The 18578-nt window shown below is 48.8% G+C and overlaps 1 protein-coding gene across 1 annotated transcript; it reads left to right on the top strand.

Annotated features, from left to right (window-relative positions):
• Positions 1-14160: 14160 nt before the first annotated feature.
• Positions 14161-17937, top strand: LOC109757786 (NADP-dependent D-sorbitol-6-phosphate dehydrogenase). Its single transcript, XM_020316622.3, has 6 exons — positions 14161-14569; positions 14857-14951; positions 15787-15904; positions 16002-16134; positions 17238-17457; positions 17583-17937. The coding sequence occupies exons 1-6, from the start codon at positions 14422-14424 to the stop codon at positions 17811-17813; spliced, it is 945 nt and encodes a 314-aa protein (XP_020172211.1). The 5' UTR covers positions 14161-14421; the 3' UTR covers positions 17814-17937.
• Positions 17938-18578: the final 641 nt, after the last annotated feature.

The raw sequence follows: 18578 nt of genomic DNA, 5'->3' as shown, positions 1-18578 counted from the left end.
CACGAGTTGATCCAGGCCGACCGCAGCCGCCCGGGCGGCACGCATGTTCTTCACGGGAGTCTCGTAGACAGGCGGGATGGCGCCGAAGGCGCGACCGATCGCGCCACCCCGGGCTCGCACGTCGGTGACCCGGCTTGGCTCGGCCGCGGCAGGTGTGAAGCCATAGGCGGCGTCGCGCTCCAACTGAGCGGAGTCGAGGCGGCGCTGCGTGGCGGCGAGCGTCTCGGTGAGGTCCAGCAGGCACTGGCGATCCTCGTCGAGCCGAGTTCGGGCCTCGGCGATGTTGGAGGCATCGATGTCGGTGCCGATGGGGATGGAAGGCTCTGCATCATGGCGCGCAGCGGGTTGGGCGTGGCGGCCCGTTCCGCTGCAGCCTCGGCTTCGGCGGCCCTCCTCGCCGCCCTGGACGAGGAAGAGGCGCCGGTGTCGGTGACGAAGACCTCCACGCAGAGGTCCATTGCCCCGGCGGGAGCGCTGCCGCCGAGGGAAAGGGTGTTGGGGATCGTAGCAGAATTTTAAAATTTCCTACGCATCACCAAGATCCATCTATGGAGTATACTAGCAACGAGGGGAAAGGAGTGCTTCTACATACCCTTGTAGATCGCGAGCGGAAGCGTTCCAATGAACGGGGTTGATGGAGTCGTACTTGCCGTGATCCAAATCACCGATGACCGAGTGCCGAACGGACGGCACCTCCGCGTTCAACACATGTACGGAGTAGCGACGTCTACTCCTTCTTGATCCAGCAAGGGGGAAGGAGAGGTTGATGGAGATCCAGCAGCACGACGGCGTGGTGCTGGATGTAGCGGGATCCCGGCAGGGCTTCGCCAAGCACTAGCGGGAGGGAGAGGTGTTGCAGGGGGAGAGGGAGGCGCCAGGGGCTGTGGTGCTGCTGCCCTCCCTCCCCCCCTCCCACTATTTATAGGACACCTGGGGGGCGCCGGCCCTGGGAGATGGGATCTCCAAGGGGGGCGGCGGCCAAGGGGGGAGGGGGGGTGGCTTCCCCCACAAGTCAAGTGGGGCGCCCCCCACCCCCAGGGTTTCCAACCCTAGGCGCAGGGGCAGGCCCAAGGGGGGTGCCCCAGCCCACTAAGGGCTGGTTCCCTTCCCCTTTCAGCCCATGGGGCCCTCCGGGATAGGTGGCCCCACCCGGTGGACCCCCGGGACCCTTCCGGTGGTCCCGGTACAATACCGATAACCCCCGAAACTTTCCCGGTGGCCGAAACTGGACTTCCTATATATAATTCTTCACCTCCGGACCATTCCGGAACTCCTCGTGACGTCCGGGATCTCATCCGGAACTCCGAACAACTTTCGGGTTTCTGCATACTCATATCTCTACAACCCTAGCGTCACCGAACCTTAAGTGTGTAGACCCTACGGGTTCGGGAGACATGCAGACATGACCGAGACGCCTCTCCGGTCAATAACCAACAGCGGGATCTGGATACCCATGTTGGCTCCCACATGTTCCACGATGATCTCATCGGATGAACCACGATATCGAGGATTCAATCAATCCCATATACAATTCCCTTTGTCAAAGGGTATGTTACGTGCCCGAGATTCGATCGTTGGTACCCCAATACCTTGTTCAATCTCGTTACCGGCAAGTCTCTTTACTCGTACCGCAATGCATGATCCCACGACTAAATCCTTAGTCACATTGAGCTCATTATGATGATGCATTACCGAGTGGGCCCAGAGATACCTCTCCGTCATACGGAGTGACAAATCCCAGTCTCGATCCGTGCCAACTCAACAGACACTTTCGGAGATACCCGTAGTGTACCTTTATAGTCACCCAGTTATGTTGTGACGTTTGGCACACCCAAAGTACTCCTACGGTATCCGGGAGTTGCACGATCTCATGGTCTAAGGAGAAGATACTTGACATTGGAAAAGCTCTAGCAAATGAACTACACGATCTTTGAGCTATGCTTAGGATTGGGTCTTGTCCATCACATCATTCTCCTAATGATGTGATCCCGTTATCAATGACATCCAATGTCCATAGTCAGGAAACCATGACTATCTGTTGATCAACGAGCTAGTCAACTAGAGGCTTACTAGGGACACGTTGTGGTCTATGTGTTCACACATGTATTACGATTTCCGGATAACACAATTATAGCATGAACAATAGACAATTACCATGAACAAAGAAATATAATAATAACCATTTTATTATTGCCTCTAGGGCATATTTCCAACAGTCTCCCACTTGCACTAGAGTCAATAATCTAGTTACATTGTGATGAATCAAACACCCATAGAGTTCTGGTGTTGATCATGTTTTGCTCTAGGGAGAGGTTTAGTCAACGGATCTGCTACATTCAGGTCCGTATGTACTTTACAAATATCTATGTCTCCATTTTGAACATTTTCACGAATGGAGTTGAAGCGACGCTTGATATGCCTGGTCTTCCTGTGAAACCTGGGCTCCTTGGCAAGGGCAATAGCTCCAGTGTTGTCACAGAAGAGAGTCATCGGGCCCGACGCATTGGGAATCACCCCTAGGTCGGTAATGAACTCCTTTATCCAGATTGCTTCTTGTGCTGCCCCTGAGGCCGCCATGTACTCCGCTTCACATGTAGATCCCGCCACGATGCTTTGCTTGCAACTGCACCAGCTTACTGCCCCACCATTCAAAATATACACGTATCCAGTTTGTGACTTAGAGTCATCCAGATCTGTGTCGAAGCTAGCGTCGACGTAACCCTTTACGACGAGCTCTTCGTCACCTCCATATACGAGAAACATATCCTTAGTCCTTTTCAGGTACTTCAGGATATTCTTGACCGCTGTCCAGTGTTCCATGCCGGGATTACTTTGGTACCTTCCTACCAAACTTACGGCAAGGTTTACATCAGGTCTGGTACACAGCATGGCATACATAATAGACCCTATGGCCGAGGCATAGGGGATGACACTCATCTTTTCTATATCTTCTGCCGTGGTCGGGCATTGAGCCGTGCTCAATTGCACACCTTGCAATACAGGCAAGAACCCCTTCTTGGACTGATCCATATTGAACTTCTTCAATATCTTGTCAAGGTACGTACTCTGTGAAAGACCTATGAGGCGTCTTGATCTATCTCTATAGATCTTGATGCCTAATATATAAGCAGCTTCTCCAAGGTCCTTCATTAAAAACACTTATTCAAATAGGCCTTTATACTTTCCAAGAATTCTATATCATTTCCCATCAATAGTATGTCATCCACATATAATATGAGAAATGCTACAGAGCTCCCACTCACTTTCTTGTAAACACAGGCTTCTCCATAAGTCTGTGTAAACCCAAACGCTTTGATCATCTCATCAAAGCGAATGTTCCAACTCCGAGATGCTTGCACCAGCCCATAGATTGCGCGCTGGAGCTTGCATACTTTGTCAGCATTCTTAGGATCGACAAAACCTTCCGGCTGCATCATATACAATTCTTCCTTAAGGAAGCCATTAAGGATTGTCGTTTTGACGTCCATCTGCCATATCTCATAATCATAGTATGCGGCAATTGCTAACATGATTCGGACGGACTTCAGCTTCGCTACGGGTGAGAAAGTCTCATCGTAGTCAACCCCTTGAACTTGTCGATAACCCTTAGCGACAAGTCGAGCCTTATAGATGGTCACATTACCATCCACGTCTGTCTTCTTCTTAAAGATCCATTTGTTTTCTATGGCTCGCCGATCATCGGGCAAGTCAGTCAAAGTCCATACTTCGTTTTCATACATGGATCCTATCTCGGATTTCATGGCTTCTAGCCATTTGTCGGAATCCGGGCCCGCCATCGCTTCTTCATAGTTCGAAGGTTCACCGTTGTCTAACAACATGATTTCCAGGACAGGGTTGCCGTACCACTCTGGTGTGGAACGTGTCCTTGTGGACCTACAAAGTTCAGCAGTAACTTGATCCGAAGCTTCATGATCATCATCATTAACTTCCTCCCCAGTCGGTGTAGGCACCACAGGAACATCTTCCCGCGCTGCGCTACTTTCCGGTTCGGAAGGGGTGACTATCACCTCATCAAGTTCCACTTTCCTCCCACTCAATTCTTTCGAGAGAAACTCTTTCTCTAGAAAGGACCCATTCTTGGCAACAAAGATCTTGCCTTCGGATCTGAGGTAGAAGGTATACCCAATAGTTTCCTTGGGGTATCCTATGAAGACGCATTTTTCCGACTTGGGTTCGAGCATTTCAGGTTGAAGTTTCTTGACATAAGCATCGCATCCCCAAACTTTTAGAAACGACAGCTTAGGTTTCTTCCCAAACCATAATTCATACGGTGTCGTTTCAACGGATTTCGACGGAGCCCTATTTAAAGTGAATGCGGCAGTCTCTAAAGCATAGCCCCAAAATGAGAGCGGTAAATCGGTAAGAGACATCATAGATCGCACCATATCCAATAGAGTGCGATTACGACGTCGGACACACCGTTTCGCTGAGGTGTTCCAGGCAGCGTGAGTTGTGAAACGATTCCACATTTCCTTAAGTGCGCATCAAATTCGTGACTTAAATATTCTCCACCACGATCTGATCGTAAGAATTTTATTTTCCTGTCACGTTGATTCTCAACCTCACTCTGAAATTCCTTGAACTTTTCAAGAGTCTCAGACTTGTGTTTCATTAGGTAGACATACCCATATCTACTTAAGTCATCAGTGAGAGTGAGAACATAACGATATCCTCCGCGAGCCTCAACACTCATTGGACCGCACACATCGGTATGTATGATTTCCAATAAATTGGTTGCTCGCTCCATTGTTCCGGAGAACGGAGTCTTGGTCATCTTACCCATGAGGCATGGTTCGCACGTGTCAAATGATTCGTAATCAAGAGACTCCAAAAGTCCATCTGCATGGAGTTTCTTCATGCGCTTGACACCAATGTGACCAAGGCGGCAGTGCCACAAGTATGTGGGACTATCGTTATCAACTTTACATCTTTTGGTATTCACACTATGAATATGTGTAACATCACGTTCGAGATTCATCAAGAATAAACCATTGACCAGCGGTGCATGACCATAAAACATATCTCTCAAATAAATAGAACAACCATTATTCTCGGATTTAAATGAGTAGCCATCTCGAATTAAACGAGATCCAGATACAATGTTCATGCTCAAAGCTGGCACTAAATAACAATTATTGAGGTTTAAAACTAATCCCGTAGGTAGATGCAGAGGTAGCGTGCCGACGGCGATCACATCGACCTTGGAACCATTCCCGACGTGCATCGTCACCTCGTCCTTGGCCAGTCTCCGTTTATTCCGCAGTTCCTGTTTTGAGTTACAAATATGAGCAACCGCACCGGTATCAAATACCCAGGAGCTACTACGAGTACTGGTAAGGTACACATCAATTACATGTATATCACATATACCTTTGGTGTTGCCGGCCTTCTTGTCCGCTAAGTATTTGGGGCAATTCCGCTTCTAGTGACCACTTCCCTTGCAATAAAAGCACTCAGTCTCAGGCTTGGGTCCATTCTTTGACTTCTTCCCGGCAACTGGCTTACCGGGCGCGGCAACTCCCTTGCCGTCCTTCTTGAAGTTCTTTTTACCCTTTACCTTCTTGAACTTAGTGGTTTTATTCACCATCAACACTTGATGTTCCTTTCTGATCTCCACCTCCGCTGATTTCAGCATTGAATATACCTCAGGAATGGTCTTTTCCATCCCTTGCATATTGAAGTTCATCACAAAGCTCTTGTAGCTTGGTGGAAGCGACTGAAGGATTCTGTCAATGACCGCGTCATCCGGGAGATTAACTCCCAGCTGAGACAAGCGGTTGTGTAACCCAGACATTCTGAGTATGTGCTCACTGACAGAACTATTTTCCTCCATTTTACAGCTGAAGAACTTGTCGGAGACTTCATATCTCTCGACCCGGGCATGAGCTTGGAAAATCATTTTCAGCTCTTCGAACATCTCATATGCTCCATGTTTCTCAAAACGCTTTTGGAGACCCGGTTCTAAGCTGTAAAGCATGCCGCACTGAACGAGGGAGTAATCATCAGCACGTGATTGCCAAGCGTTCATAATGTCTTGGTTCTCTGGGATTGGTGCTTCACCTAGCGGTGCTTCTAGGACATAATCTTTCTTGGCAGCTATGAGGATGATCCTCAGGTTCCGGACCCAGTCCGTATAGTTGCTGCCATCATCTTTCAGCTTGGTTTTCTCTAGGAACGCATTGAAGTTGAGGACAACGTGGGCCATTTGATCTACAAGACATATTGTAAAGATTTTAGACTAAGTTCATGATAATTAAGTTCATATAATCAAATTATTCAATGAACTCCCACTCAGATAGACATCCCTCTAGTCATCTAAGTGAAACATGATCCGAGTTAACTAGGCCGTGTCCGATCATCACGTGAGACGGACTAGTCAAGATCGGTGAACATCTCCATGTTGATCGTATCTTCTATACGACTCATGCTCGACCTTTCGGTCCTCCGTGTTCCGAGGCCATGTCTGTACATGCTAGGCTCGTCAAGTCAACCTAAGTGTATTGCGTGTGTTCCGAGGCCATGTCTGTACATGCTAGGCTCGTCAACACCCGTTGTATGCGAACGTTAGAATCTATCACACCCGATCATCACGTGGTGCTTCGAAACAACGAACCTTCACAACGGTGCACAATTAGGGGGAACACTTTCTTGAAATTATTATAAGGGATCATCTTACTTAGTACCGTCGTTCTAAGCAAATAAGATGCAAAACATGATAAACATCACATGCAATCAAATAGTGACATGATATGGCCAATATCATTTTGCTCCTTTGATCTCCATCTTCGGGGCACCATGATCATCTTCGTCACCGGCATGACACCATGATCTCCATCATCATGATCTCCATCATTGTGTCTTCATGAAGTTGTCACGCCAACAATTACTTCTACTTCTATGGCTAACGCGTTTAGCAATAAAGTAAAGTAATTTACATGGCGTTATTCAATGACACGCAGGTCTTACAAAAAATAAAGACAACTCCTATGGCTCCTGCCGGTTGTCATACTCATCGACATGCAAGTCGTGATTCCTATTACAAGAATATGATCAATCTCATACATCACATATATCATTCATCACATCTTCTGGCCATATCACATCACATAGCACTTGCAGCAAAAACAAGTTAGACGTCCTCTAATTGTTGTTGCAAGTTTTAACGTGGCTTGTATAGGTTTCTAGCAAGAACGTTTCTTACCTACGTAAAACCACAACGTGATATGCCAATTTCTATTTACCCTTCATAAGGACCCTTTTCATCGAATCCGTTCCGACTAAAGTGGGAGAGACAGACACCCGCTAGCCACCTTATGCAACTAGTGCATGTCAGTCGGTGGAACCCGTCTCACGTAAGCGTACGTGTAAGGTCGGTCCGGGCCGCTTCATCCCACAATACCGCCGAAACAAGATAAGACTAGTAGCGGCAAGAAGAATTGGCAACATCAACGCCCACAACTGCTTTGTGTTCTACTCGTGCATAGTAACTACGCATAGGCCTGGCTCATGATGCCACTGTTGGGGATCGTAGCAGAATTTTAAAATTTCCTACGCATCACCAAGATCCATCTATGTAGTATACTAGCAACGAGGGGAAAGGAGTGCATCTACATACCCTTGTAGATCGCGAGCGGAAGCGTTCCAATGAACGGGGTTGATGGAGTCGTACTCGCCATGATCCAAATCACCGATGACCGAGTGCCGAACGGACGGCACCTCCGCGTTCAACACACGTACGGAGCAGCGACGTCTCCTCCTTCTTGATCCAGCAAGGGGGAAGGAGAGGTTGATGGAGATCCAGCAGCACGACGGCGTGGTGCTGGATGTAGCGGGATCCCGGCAGGGCTTCGCCAAGCACTAGCGGGAGGGAGAGGTGTTGCAGGGGGAGAGGGAGGCGCCAGGGGCTGTGGTGCTGCTGCCCTCCCTCCCCCCCCCACTATTTATAGGACCCCTGGGGGGCGCCGGCCCTGGGAGATGGGATCTCCAAGGGGGGGGCGGCGGCCAAGGGGGAAGGGGGGTGGCTTCCCCCCCAAGTCAAGTGGGGCGCCCCCCACCCCCAAGGTTTCCAACCCTAGGCGCAGGGGGAGGCCCAAGGGGGGCGCCCCAGCCCACTAAGGGCTGGTTCCCCTACCCTTTCAGCCCATGGGGCCCTCCGGGATAGGTGGCCCCACCCGGTGGACCCCCGGGACCCTTCCGGTGGTCCCGGTACAATACCGATAACCCCCGAAACTTTCCCGGTGGCCGAAACTGGACTTCCTATATATAATTCTTCACCTCCGGACCATTCCGGAACTCCTCGTGACGTCCGGGATCTCATCCGGGACTCCGAACAACTTTCGGGTTTCCGCATACTCATATCTCTACAACCCTAGCGTCACCGAACCTTAAGTGTGTAGACCCTACGGGTTCGGGAGACATGCAGACATGACCGAGACGCCTCTCCGGTCAATAACCAACAGCGGGATCTGGATACCCATGTTGGCTCCCACATGTTCCACAATGATCTCATCGGATGAACCACGATGTCGAGGATTCAATCAATCCCGTATACAATTCCCTTTGTCAAACGGTATGTTACGTGCCCGAGATTCGATCGTCGGTACCCCAATACCTTTTTCAATCTCGTTACCGGAAAGTCTCTTTACTCGTACCGCAATGCATGATCCCGCGACTAAATCCTTAGTCACATTGAGCTCATTATGATGATGCATTATCGAGTGGGCCCAGAGATACCTCTCCGTCATACGGAGTGACAAATCCCAGTCTCGATCCGTGCCAACTCAACAGACACTTTCGGAGATACCCGTAGTGTACCTTTATAGTCACCCAGTTACGTTGTGACGTTTGGCACACCCAAAGTACTCCTACGGTATCCGGGAGTTGCACGATCTCATGGTCTAAGGAGAAGATACTTGACATTGGAAAAGCTCTAGCAAATGAACTACACGATCTTTGAGCTATGCTTAGGATTGGGTCTTGTCCATCACATCATTCTCCTAATGATGTGATCCCGTTATCAATGACATCCAATGTCCATAGTCAGGAAACCATGACTATCTGTTGATCAACGAGCTACTCAACTAGAGGCTTACTAGGGACACGTTGTGGTCTATGTGTTCACACATGTATTACGATTTCCGGATAACACAATTATAGCATGAACAATAGACAATTACCATGAACAAAGAAATATAATAATAACCATTTATTATTGCCTCTAGGGCATATTTCCAACAAAGGGGGAGTCGGAAAAGTCAAGTACCTCACTAGGGTACGTACTCGTCGGCCGTAGGCGCATCGGAGATGCGCAGCGCGGCGAAGGAGGCGGCGAGTGCGTCGATGACGTCGTCCGCCAGCGTGACGGGCTCGTCGGAGTCGGAGAGGAGCCCCGTCTGAAGCATGCTCCCGGCCAGGACCTCGAGCTGCCCCATGGTGGGCGCCAACTGTCGTGGTGGGCGCACGGCAGATGCCAAGGGATGGCAGAAGAGAGGAGGAGGCTTGAGAGCACTGGTGGGCTCCAAAGGCGAGGTCGGCATGAGCGAGCACGAGACGTAAGACATACCCAGGTTCGGGGCTCTCCGGGGAGATAACACCCCTAGTCCTGCCGAGTGTGGTTGATATGTAACAGTACAGAGTTGCTCCTAGAGCTGTATGGAGGAAGAAAGAAGGCAGGCCAAGGCTCAGGCTGCTCCCTCTCCTCGGGTGTTGCTTGCTACGGGTGTGTGGGTAAGTGATCGCCCGTATGCATGAGGGCTCCTGGGGGGGTTTATAGGTCAACCCCCCAGGGATACAATGGTAATGTTACAAGGCCGTGGGGCCGGGTTGTCATCGTCCTGGGAGCCGGTGCTGGGACCCGCCGAGTGCCAGGGCTCGCCGGGTTCTCCGAGCGTGGGACCCATCGGGTGTAGGGGTACTGTTGGCTGTCTTATCGATCGTCAGGGAGTGGCCGGGTTGAGTCCGCTACAGTGGCGCTCCGTCAGGTCGCCGCTTGCTGGCGTCGGCAGTGACGACGGATGTACTATAGCCATGCCAACCCTGGTCAGCGGGTAGGTGGGGCACTATTGCCACGCCCGGCTGACCAGAGGCATGGGCGGGGCACTGTTGCCTTGCTCATCTCTGAATGAAGACTCGTCCCATCGTACGGCCTGGATGGGACGGAAGCTGACCCGTGGCCGGGTTGGGGAACACGCCAAGGGGAAACTGGCTTGTTGGGGAAGTCTTGGTGCGCCGGGCTCGGCTTCCTTGCGCCGGCCGTCGGGGCCGGGTTGAGGAATTTGGCCGGGTCGGGGGGTTTGGCCGGCTCGAGCGGCCCGGCCAAGCGTGAGCCGGCTCGAGGGGCGTTGCTGGCCCCGTTGTTTTGAAAAGGATCTGGGTTCCGTTGCCTGCCTGGGGTTCATCCCCCCGACACAAACTATATCTATTGCTTACGAATGTTCTAGTGAGCGATTTTGGGTTACGCTCATGGGCCACTTCCTTGCGGTGCGGATCATAGTGCTTGTGTCCATGAAACCAAACATGCACATTTGTTCAAAAGGTAGTGCCCCATTGCTCAGTGCCATGAATCGGATCAGTGCTTGTGGCCAACCAAGCATCAGCCAACGGTTCATCACCTTTCAAGTTGAAATGTTCTCTCCTTTTCTTCTTTTAGTCCACACCCGACGCCCACATGTCCTCAAGATCACCGTCCAGCTGGTCGTTGTTTGGCTGCTGGGTCTGCGTCGTCTAGGATTGTGTCTGTTGGGTGTCCGACATCTGGGTGTGTGTCCAGTGGGTGTCCTTCGGCTCCAACTCCATGAACATCAGGGCATAGGTCAAAGGAAAGGAGGAGGCAAGCCCCCCATCTTCCGCATATCTTGCTCATCCGACATGGCATGAATCACTGAACCCGCACTTAGGAAGAGTAATGCTTTGAAAAACGCGTGATTCATTAAGTGAAAGGCGTTAACCGAATAGTTAGAGATGCCGCAATCAAAGATCATATAGCCTAATTGACTGCAAGTTGAATAAACTATGGCCCTCTTTAGATCGTTCTGTACTATTCCAGTGGTTGCCACAAGGAATGACGTCATAGCTCCTGCAAAAGTAATAACAATCAAAGCCATAGGTGAGTATTCAAATAAAGGGGGGCCTTGCTATCATGAAAATGCCAGTAGTGACCATAGTAGCTGCATGAATCAAAGAAGATACTGGAGTGGGACCCTCCATTGCATCGGGTAACCAAGTATGCAACCCTATCTGTGCAGATTTCCCAACAGCGCCAATAAAAAGTAAAATACAAATCAGAGTTATGGCATTCAATTTCATATTGCAAAAAATCCATTCATTTCTGGGAGCACTAGCACAAGCAAAAAGGGTTGAAAAGTCTACTGCCTCAAAACAAGAGTTCCACGGGCGGCTGCTCTTGAACGAGCTGCTCATGCTCAAATGATCAACATAAAGTGGAAAGTGTAGTAGCGATATTACTCGCAGTATGAGAAGGAAGAAAAGATCTAACCTCTCTACTTGACACCTCTGAACCAGCTACATCCTAGCTAAAACAGGAAAGCTGAAAGTACTAAAGCTTCAAACTACTTGCTAACAGCCCTACCGATACAAGGAATAATGCTTCAAGGACAGTCCACTTGCCAGTCTTTGTGGTGGCTAACGCCGCCGTGCATCATGTTCATCATTACGTCCTCCTCACTAGCGCCCGGTTGACACATTCCGGCAAACAGAGAGCAGGCACTGCTAGGTGTGGTGGCCAGCATCCGCGAACGGACAAGCACCGACGACTGCGACAAACTCAGTGTTGAGGTTGACATTGTACGACACTTGATGGCTAGCGGTAATGGTAGGGCAGGCTGCTGCTACGGACCAAGCTACAAGGTGGCAAAGTAGTATGGCGGATGCTGCTGCATCGGGTTTAGGGGATATGTTCCGCTAGAGCCCTTGCGGTACCGCAAAAACAGTTTTGAGGTTTTAGGCAAATTCATGTTTTTGAACAATATAATCTTAACACAACAACAATATAAATCAAACTTATTAATGTTTTAACATCGTATAATACAATAATAATCTCAATTACAAGAAATGCCTAAATTTGAATAATTAAAACAATACAAGTGGTGGAATAGATAGAATGGTTCAAATCACACATGAATACAAATAAGATCAAATGAATAAAATAAGAGCTTATCTCCCATAAAGCTGCCACTGGTGCTCAATGAGATCATCACGAGGCTGGGCGTGTGTGGCATTGTCCTCAATCTGCCGGTAAGTCTAAAGAAATACATTGATCTGATATTGGTTCATGTTAGGCTTGACATGGCTACCAACATTGTCATAGGAAAACTCTAAGTTTAAATTCCTCTCATCCTTGATAATCATGTCGTGCAGAATTACACATGCGGCCATGATGTTTGAGACAGACTTTTTATCAGGACCTCGAATGGCAAACTGATCTTGCAACACACCAATTGCCCTTTCAATCCTTTTGATATGCTTCTTTTGCTTGGGCAAAAAATATTGTCCATCTAGCTTTTTGGCTCACTGATGGTCTTCACAAATATTGACCATGAAGGATAAGTACCAACCACAAGATAATATCCCGTGGTATAGTCATGTCCATTGACGTTGTAGTTGCAAGCTGGAGCTTCTCCACTAGCAAGCCCAGCAAAAAGATGTGATCTCTGCAATACATCGATACTCCCTCCATTAATTCCACAATGTAGTGCGCCCGCGCTCTCCGAGATTCAAGTTTGACTGTAAATTTAACCAACGAGATCGACTGTGGCGGGAGCAAAAATTATATCAATGAATTCGTATCGTTGATATGAATTTAGTGATATAATTTTTGCTACCGCCGCAACCGGTCTCATTGGTTAAATTTACGGTCAAATTTGAATTTCGGAAAACGCAGGCGTACTATATTGTGAAATGGAAAAAGTATCAGTGAGAGAATCCGGCAATCCCATGAAGCAATGCCAAAACCAGAAATCATGCGTAATTCTGCACAACATGGGTTATTTTCGGCGGCTGCTACAAATCAACCGGCTGATTTCCCAGAGAAATCAGCCGGGTCGCCAGCCATCTGATCTACTATATCTCAGCCATTAAAAAAAGTCAACGTAGACATGCCATCCTCCTCCCGGTCCCCTCCTCCCCGCACCGCATCAGCCATCCCTATCCGATCCCTGTCTAGGCCGCCGCTGCAAAAGCATCATGGTTGCCGCCGGGGCAAAGCACTGCATTGCAACACCGGAGCCGCCGCCGTCCGCTGCATCACAGCTTCGAGAACTGCCGGCGAGAGCTCCATTGGAGCACCTGGAGTCGCTGGCCGCTGCATCACAGCTCCGATGAGCGCCGGTGAGAGCTCCATTGGAGCTCCGGGAGCGGCCGGCGAGAGCTCCATTGGAGCTCCGGTGTTGCACTGCAGCTTCGACCCCACCGACGATGGCTGCAACGGAGCACGGGGAGCGGCCGGCAAGAACTGCATTGGAGCACCGAGCTGCTGCACTGCAGCTTCGACCCCACCGACGAGCGTTGCAATGGAGCATCGGGAGCCGCCGGCGAGAGCTCCATTGCAGCACCGCACCCGGCGAGCCCCACGGGGTCGCATCACCGCTTGTGCTGCACTTAGAGCGTTGGCGAGCTCGGGCACCGAGCGCTGCACTGCAGCTCGACAACCTGCCGGTGAGCGCTGCAACGCAGCACCAGGAGCCGCCGCGCGAGAGCTCCATTGTAGCACCACGCCGGTGAGCTCCACGGGGTCCGCGCCGCCGCTTGTGCGGCACAACACCTCCGCCGCCGTTGAGAGATCCACGGGGACGCAGCTCCCTCCGGCGATGAGCGGCGCCCGCCTCCGGCCTCCCCGTGTTGCACTACGGCACCGGCGAAGAGCGGCGCCAGCCTCCGGCCTCCTCCTTCATGCTTCAGCGCCAACCTCAGGCCTTTTTCTCGCTTGTGACGACAGAGGAAGGGGAAAAAAGAAGAAACGAGTGGGAGAGAACGTACGGAGCCGAAGAGATAAGGCTGGAGGGTGGTTGCGAGCGGTGTGTTGGGCGGGACACGTGTCGTTCGCTCCAGGCGGTTTGCGCGAGAGAAACGTAAGATGATTTTGAACGTTTTCCTATTATCTTGCCGTACAAGGGCTGTTATTTTAGTGGAAGTCGGATCCGCGGGAGAGATGCTCTTATTAGGAATTCGGAGTATCATCGAGCACGCGATTTCCGTAAAACCCACGTGTTCACCTTTCCACCACCAGTTCACCCACCAGAGTCCAACGGAATCTTTCTTCCCCCTCTAGACTACGAGTAGATGCCGCAGTAGGGGACTCGACTGTACTAGTGTGCTGCGGTTCCTCCTCCTCGTCGGTCTTCTTCTTCTTATCTCATCCCCGACTCCGACGAGCCCCCGCGAGGGATGGCGTCGACGGCGACGGCGACGAAGCTGAGCAGCGGGCACGAGATGCCGGCCGTGGGGCTCGGCGTCTGGCGGATGGACTCCGCCGCCGTCCGCGGCCTCATCCACTCCGCCCTCCGCGCCGGCTACCGCCACTTCGACTGCGCCGGTACGCCCTCCCTCCCCCCCTCTTCACGTCCGTCTGCACCCACCTGGATCCCCATGAATCCCGGACCGTCTTATCTAAGATGCTTTCGTGTGTCGTTGGGGGATCCCACATTCGTAAAACCAAATGTCAGAGTTCCTGATGTCTTCAAGCAGTAGATTTGCGAGTACCGAAGAAGTTCTGCATTACTTTTATTCAGTAGCAGTGCTAGATCTTAATTTACAGTGTTGTTTTTCGGGAGATGTCGCCTGCGATGATGTGCTAACCGGGATTGCTGTCTGGTGCTGCAGCTGACTACAAAAACGAGGCTGAGGTTGGCGATGCACTGGCTGAGGCATTCCAAACTGGGCTTGTCAAGAGGGAGGATCTTTTCATCACTACCAAGGTTGTTATTAATAATTACAGTTTTTTTTTTCGAAGCTTGAGTGCAGAAAATGGTATTGGAATAAGAATATACCGATATTCTCTTTGTGTTGGATACAATACGACACGCCTACTACCCTTTTGTCCTAGGACCTTAGCCTATTAACAATTGTGTCCTATGAGATTAGATGACGTTTTGTATATAGAAGAATACGATAACATAGGATTTCTAAGACATCTATGGTTAAACCCACCTATGATGGTATGGCTGGATGTGGCATTCAAAATCATACGGTTGATCTAGCAATTGGAGAAAAGGTTCTGCATCAGTCAGTGCTAGGCGTTGCATTGTTGCTATATCAGGTCCTACTGATGACAGACCTATTTAGTACTGGTTAAAAAATGCTGAAAACGCTTGAAGGTGCTCCTGTGACTCAGATGGAGCAAGGTTGTGTAGTTATGCACTGAACGCGAGTATAATGTACTGGAATCTTAAGTACCGTCTATTGTTTTGACTAACTTGGCAGATTGTGAAACTAATCTCCTAGACTTAGAAAGCAGCAAGGCTGGCTTGTAGCAATCTTTTTTACACCATGGTTATCTTGTATGGCTTCACACACCAATGAATCAACAGTTGTTTGTCGACACTGACATTCAAATGTGAGCACTTGAATTTCAGATAATTCATCAATTATTGCATTTCCTAATTTACAGTTGTTATGGGGTTGCGCTACTAAGTCTTTTTGTTTACACCCCATTTCACTCTCAACATAAGAAAAACACTCAAATGATGTTGCAACCTTCTTTCTCCAACATATATTGTGTTACTCAAAGCTCCATGTCTGTTGTGATTGTAGTTGTGGAACTCAGATCACGGACATGTGGTCGAAGCCTGCAAGGATAGCCTGAAGAAGCTGCGATTGGATTATCTAGATCTCTACCTTATTCACTTCCCTGTAGCTACTAAGCATACTGGTATGATCCTTGTCTTTATCCTACCTAACATGGATAAAGAACACTTTATGCCATTCAATCTAACATAATTGAGTATCTTAATTTTAATTGTGTACAGGAGTTGGCACAACTGGCAGTGCTCTTGGTGATGATGGTGTGCTTGATATCGATACCACTATCACATTGGAGACAACTTGGCATGCAATGGAAGATCTTGTTTCCATGGGACTTGTTCGTAGCATCGGAATTAGGTAAAGTACATCATATTACCATTGGTTCTTTGGTCTTTCCTTAGTCTGTAACTCTATTTTGAATTATTGAGGCATTTGGTCTTGGCTCATTTAACCTGTGTAGATATTATGATGCGTCACTTGGGTCAGTTAGTTGATGTTGTCCCCATTTATCCTAGTCATGGCCACAGTTCAGTTTACTTAGAATTACAACTGTTCAGCTTGTTCCATTAATTTATTAGTACATAATTTGTTTGATCTATATCTCTTGGCTGCTGTGTATTTAGAATGATTTAGTCCTTCTGGATATTTCCATTTATTGGCTTACTGGTTGCTGTGCAAATAGTTGCTGGTCTTGTTGCCCAGAGTTTATCTCCATCTTTTCTAAATAAAGAGTGTGAGATCTTATTCTGTAATCCTTTGATGTCCTGGTGAACCTGAATTGTCATAAATTGACATTGTTGATTGTATACTATGTCAATTTGTGTTTAGTTGTTCTTGTCTTCTTGTTTCCATTGTACAATTGTACAGTATGCTATTGCCTCTAGGTCACTTTCAAATTTATGCAGCCTAACATATTTAAAGATTTGAATAGCTTCCATGTGAGTTTTACCTTGCATATTGTCCAAGCAAAGACCCTTTTGTTTGTACTGTACTATCCAAATGAGTAGCAGAATGGCACCCACAGGGTGCACAGAACAAGGATGGATGCACTTCAATGTTTGTTCTTTGCAAAGCAAATCTTGTTGTGTTTGCACTCAGCGCCCTTAGTAACAAATACTAACTGCATCTCCTGACCATTGGAGCTGTAAATTTGTGCATTACCGTTAGAATGATAATTCTACATGCTCTCTATGACATTGTGTGATCTCTAACTAGCTGCAACTACAGGTCTAATGTCAGGATTTAGAGTTCTAGACTACTCTGGTTGTAGCACTCCCAAGTGCCAATTTTGAGTTTGACTCCTTGAGCTGTGCATATTCAGACTAACCAGAATCGAACCGCATCTCCTTAGTTCCATTATGTTGCGTCCACTTCCGTCACGATTCGAGTTTTCATGGCTACCTCTCATGCTGGAGGAGAATTTCTATTTCTCAAATCTAACCCTTGAATTATTCATGCAGCAACTACGACATCTTCCTCACCAGAGACTGCTTGGCCTACGCTAAGATAAAGCCCGCGGTGAACCAAATCGAGACACACCCTTACTTCCAGCGCGACTCTCTTGTGAAGTTCTGCCAGAAGCATGGAATCTCTGTCACTGCACATACACCCCTGGGCGGCTCCACTGCCAACACCGAATGGTTCGGCTCGGTCTCATGCCTCGACGATCCTGTCATCAAGGTCAGTATCACAAATCGTGACAATGTGGCATCACATTCCACTCCAGCATTTAGAAAAAGAACACCCCCGCAAGCCTGGTTTTGTGATGGTTTCTCAACCTCTGTTTGCTGTATCGGTGTTTGCAGTCCCTGGCTGAGAAATACGGCAAGACGCCGGCCCAGCTGGTCCTCCGGTGGGGCCTCCAGAGGAACACGGTGGTCATCCCCAAGACCTCCAAGGTAGAGAGGCTGGAGGAGAACTTTGCGGTCTTCGACTTCGACATCTCCGCCGAGGACATGGAGAAGATCAAGGCCCTCGATCGCAACTACCGCACCAACCAGCCGGCCAAGTTCTGGGGCATCAACCTCTACGCTTGATTCCACTGCATGTTTTGCTTCCCGGACAGTGCAACCAATAATATGGGAGCTTGTCATTAGTGTAAACGAACTTGAGTTGTAGATGATGTATTTGCAGCACAATTTATCAGTTCACCATTCTATTCGTGCTGAGTCATGCCCGGTTCATTCTCCCAGTATCTTCAGGAAAACCATACAAGGTTGAACTCCATTCAACAAATCAGTCCTACCAAAGTATTGGTCACACAAATTAATCCTCTGTATTTGGTTGAACTCTTTCATTGCTTGAAAAGTGAAAACACATCATATCTGGTTGAGCTTCATTCAACAATTTAGTCCTGGCAAATGTTCTATCTTGGGGGCAAGTTTTCGCCTGAGTATGCAACAAATAAGTTATACGGCTAAGAAAAAATCTGGCAACAAACCATAAACACTTGTCTCAAAAAATCAAACTACTCTATAGAATCTCTATGAATCAAATGAACAGAGCAAGGTAAAATGCGTTGGCCATGGTTGAGTAATTAAAAAACCACAAGTCCAGGGGTTTTAACAGGATAGTTTGTGGTAAGTTGTAACAAAATATTCAGAATCTCTATGAGTAGTGACTAGTGAGGTGATGTGAAAACTAACACCCGAGTTCCATAGATTAGTCATTGTACCATGGGCGACGCTACGTGTCAGCCGGCGGATAGAAGAAACATCGACCGCCTCCGGGGCTGTTCGATAGACGCAAAAATCCAATATAAATCCATTTAATCCAAAGATAGCCAAGTTTTGTGAGCTGTG

This window comes from Aegilops tauschii, chromosome 6 (genome assembly GCF_002575655.3).
Source record: "Aegilops tauschii subsp. strangulata cultivar AL8/78 chromosome 6, Aet v6.0, whole genome shotgun sequence".
NCBI lineage: Eukaryota > Viridiplantae > Streptophyta > Magnoliopsida > Poales > Poaceae > Aegilops > Aegilops tauschii.
Note: the sequence above shows the minus strand (reverse complement) of the source record. Positions and strands in the feature narration are given on the sequence as shown.

Coding starts and splice junctions, on each gene's coding strand:
- LOC109757786 (XM_020316622.3), top strand. CDS start 14,422: ATGGCGTCGACGGCGACGGCGACGAAGCTGAGCAGCGGGCACGAGATG. Junction 14,952..15,786: donor ATCTTTTCATCACTACCAAG/GTTGTTATTAAT, acceptor TTGTGATTGTAG/TTGTGGAACTCAGATCACGG. Junction 15,905..16,001: donor TGTAGCTACTAAGCATACTG/GTATGATCCTTG, acceptor AATTGTGTACAG/GAGTTGGCACAACTGGCAGT.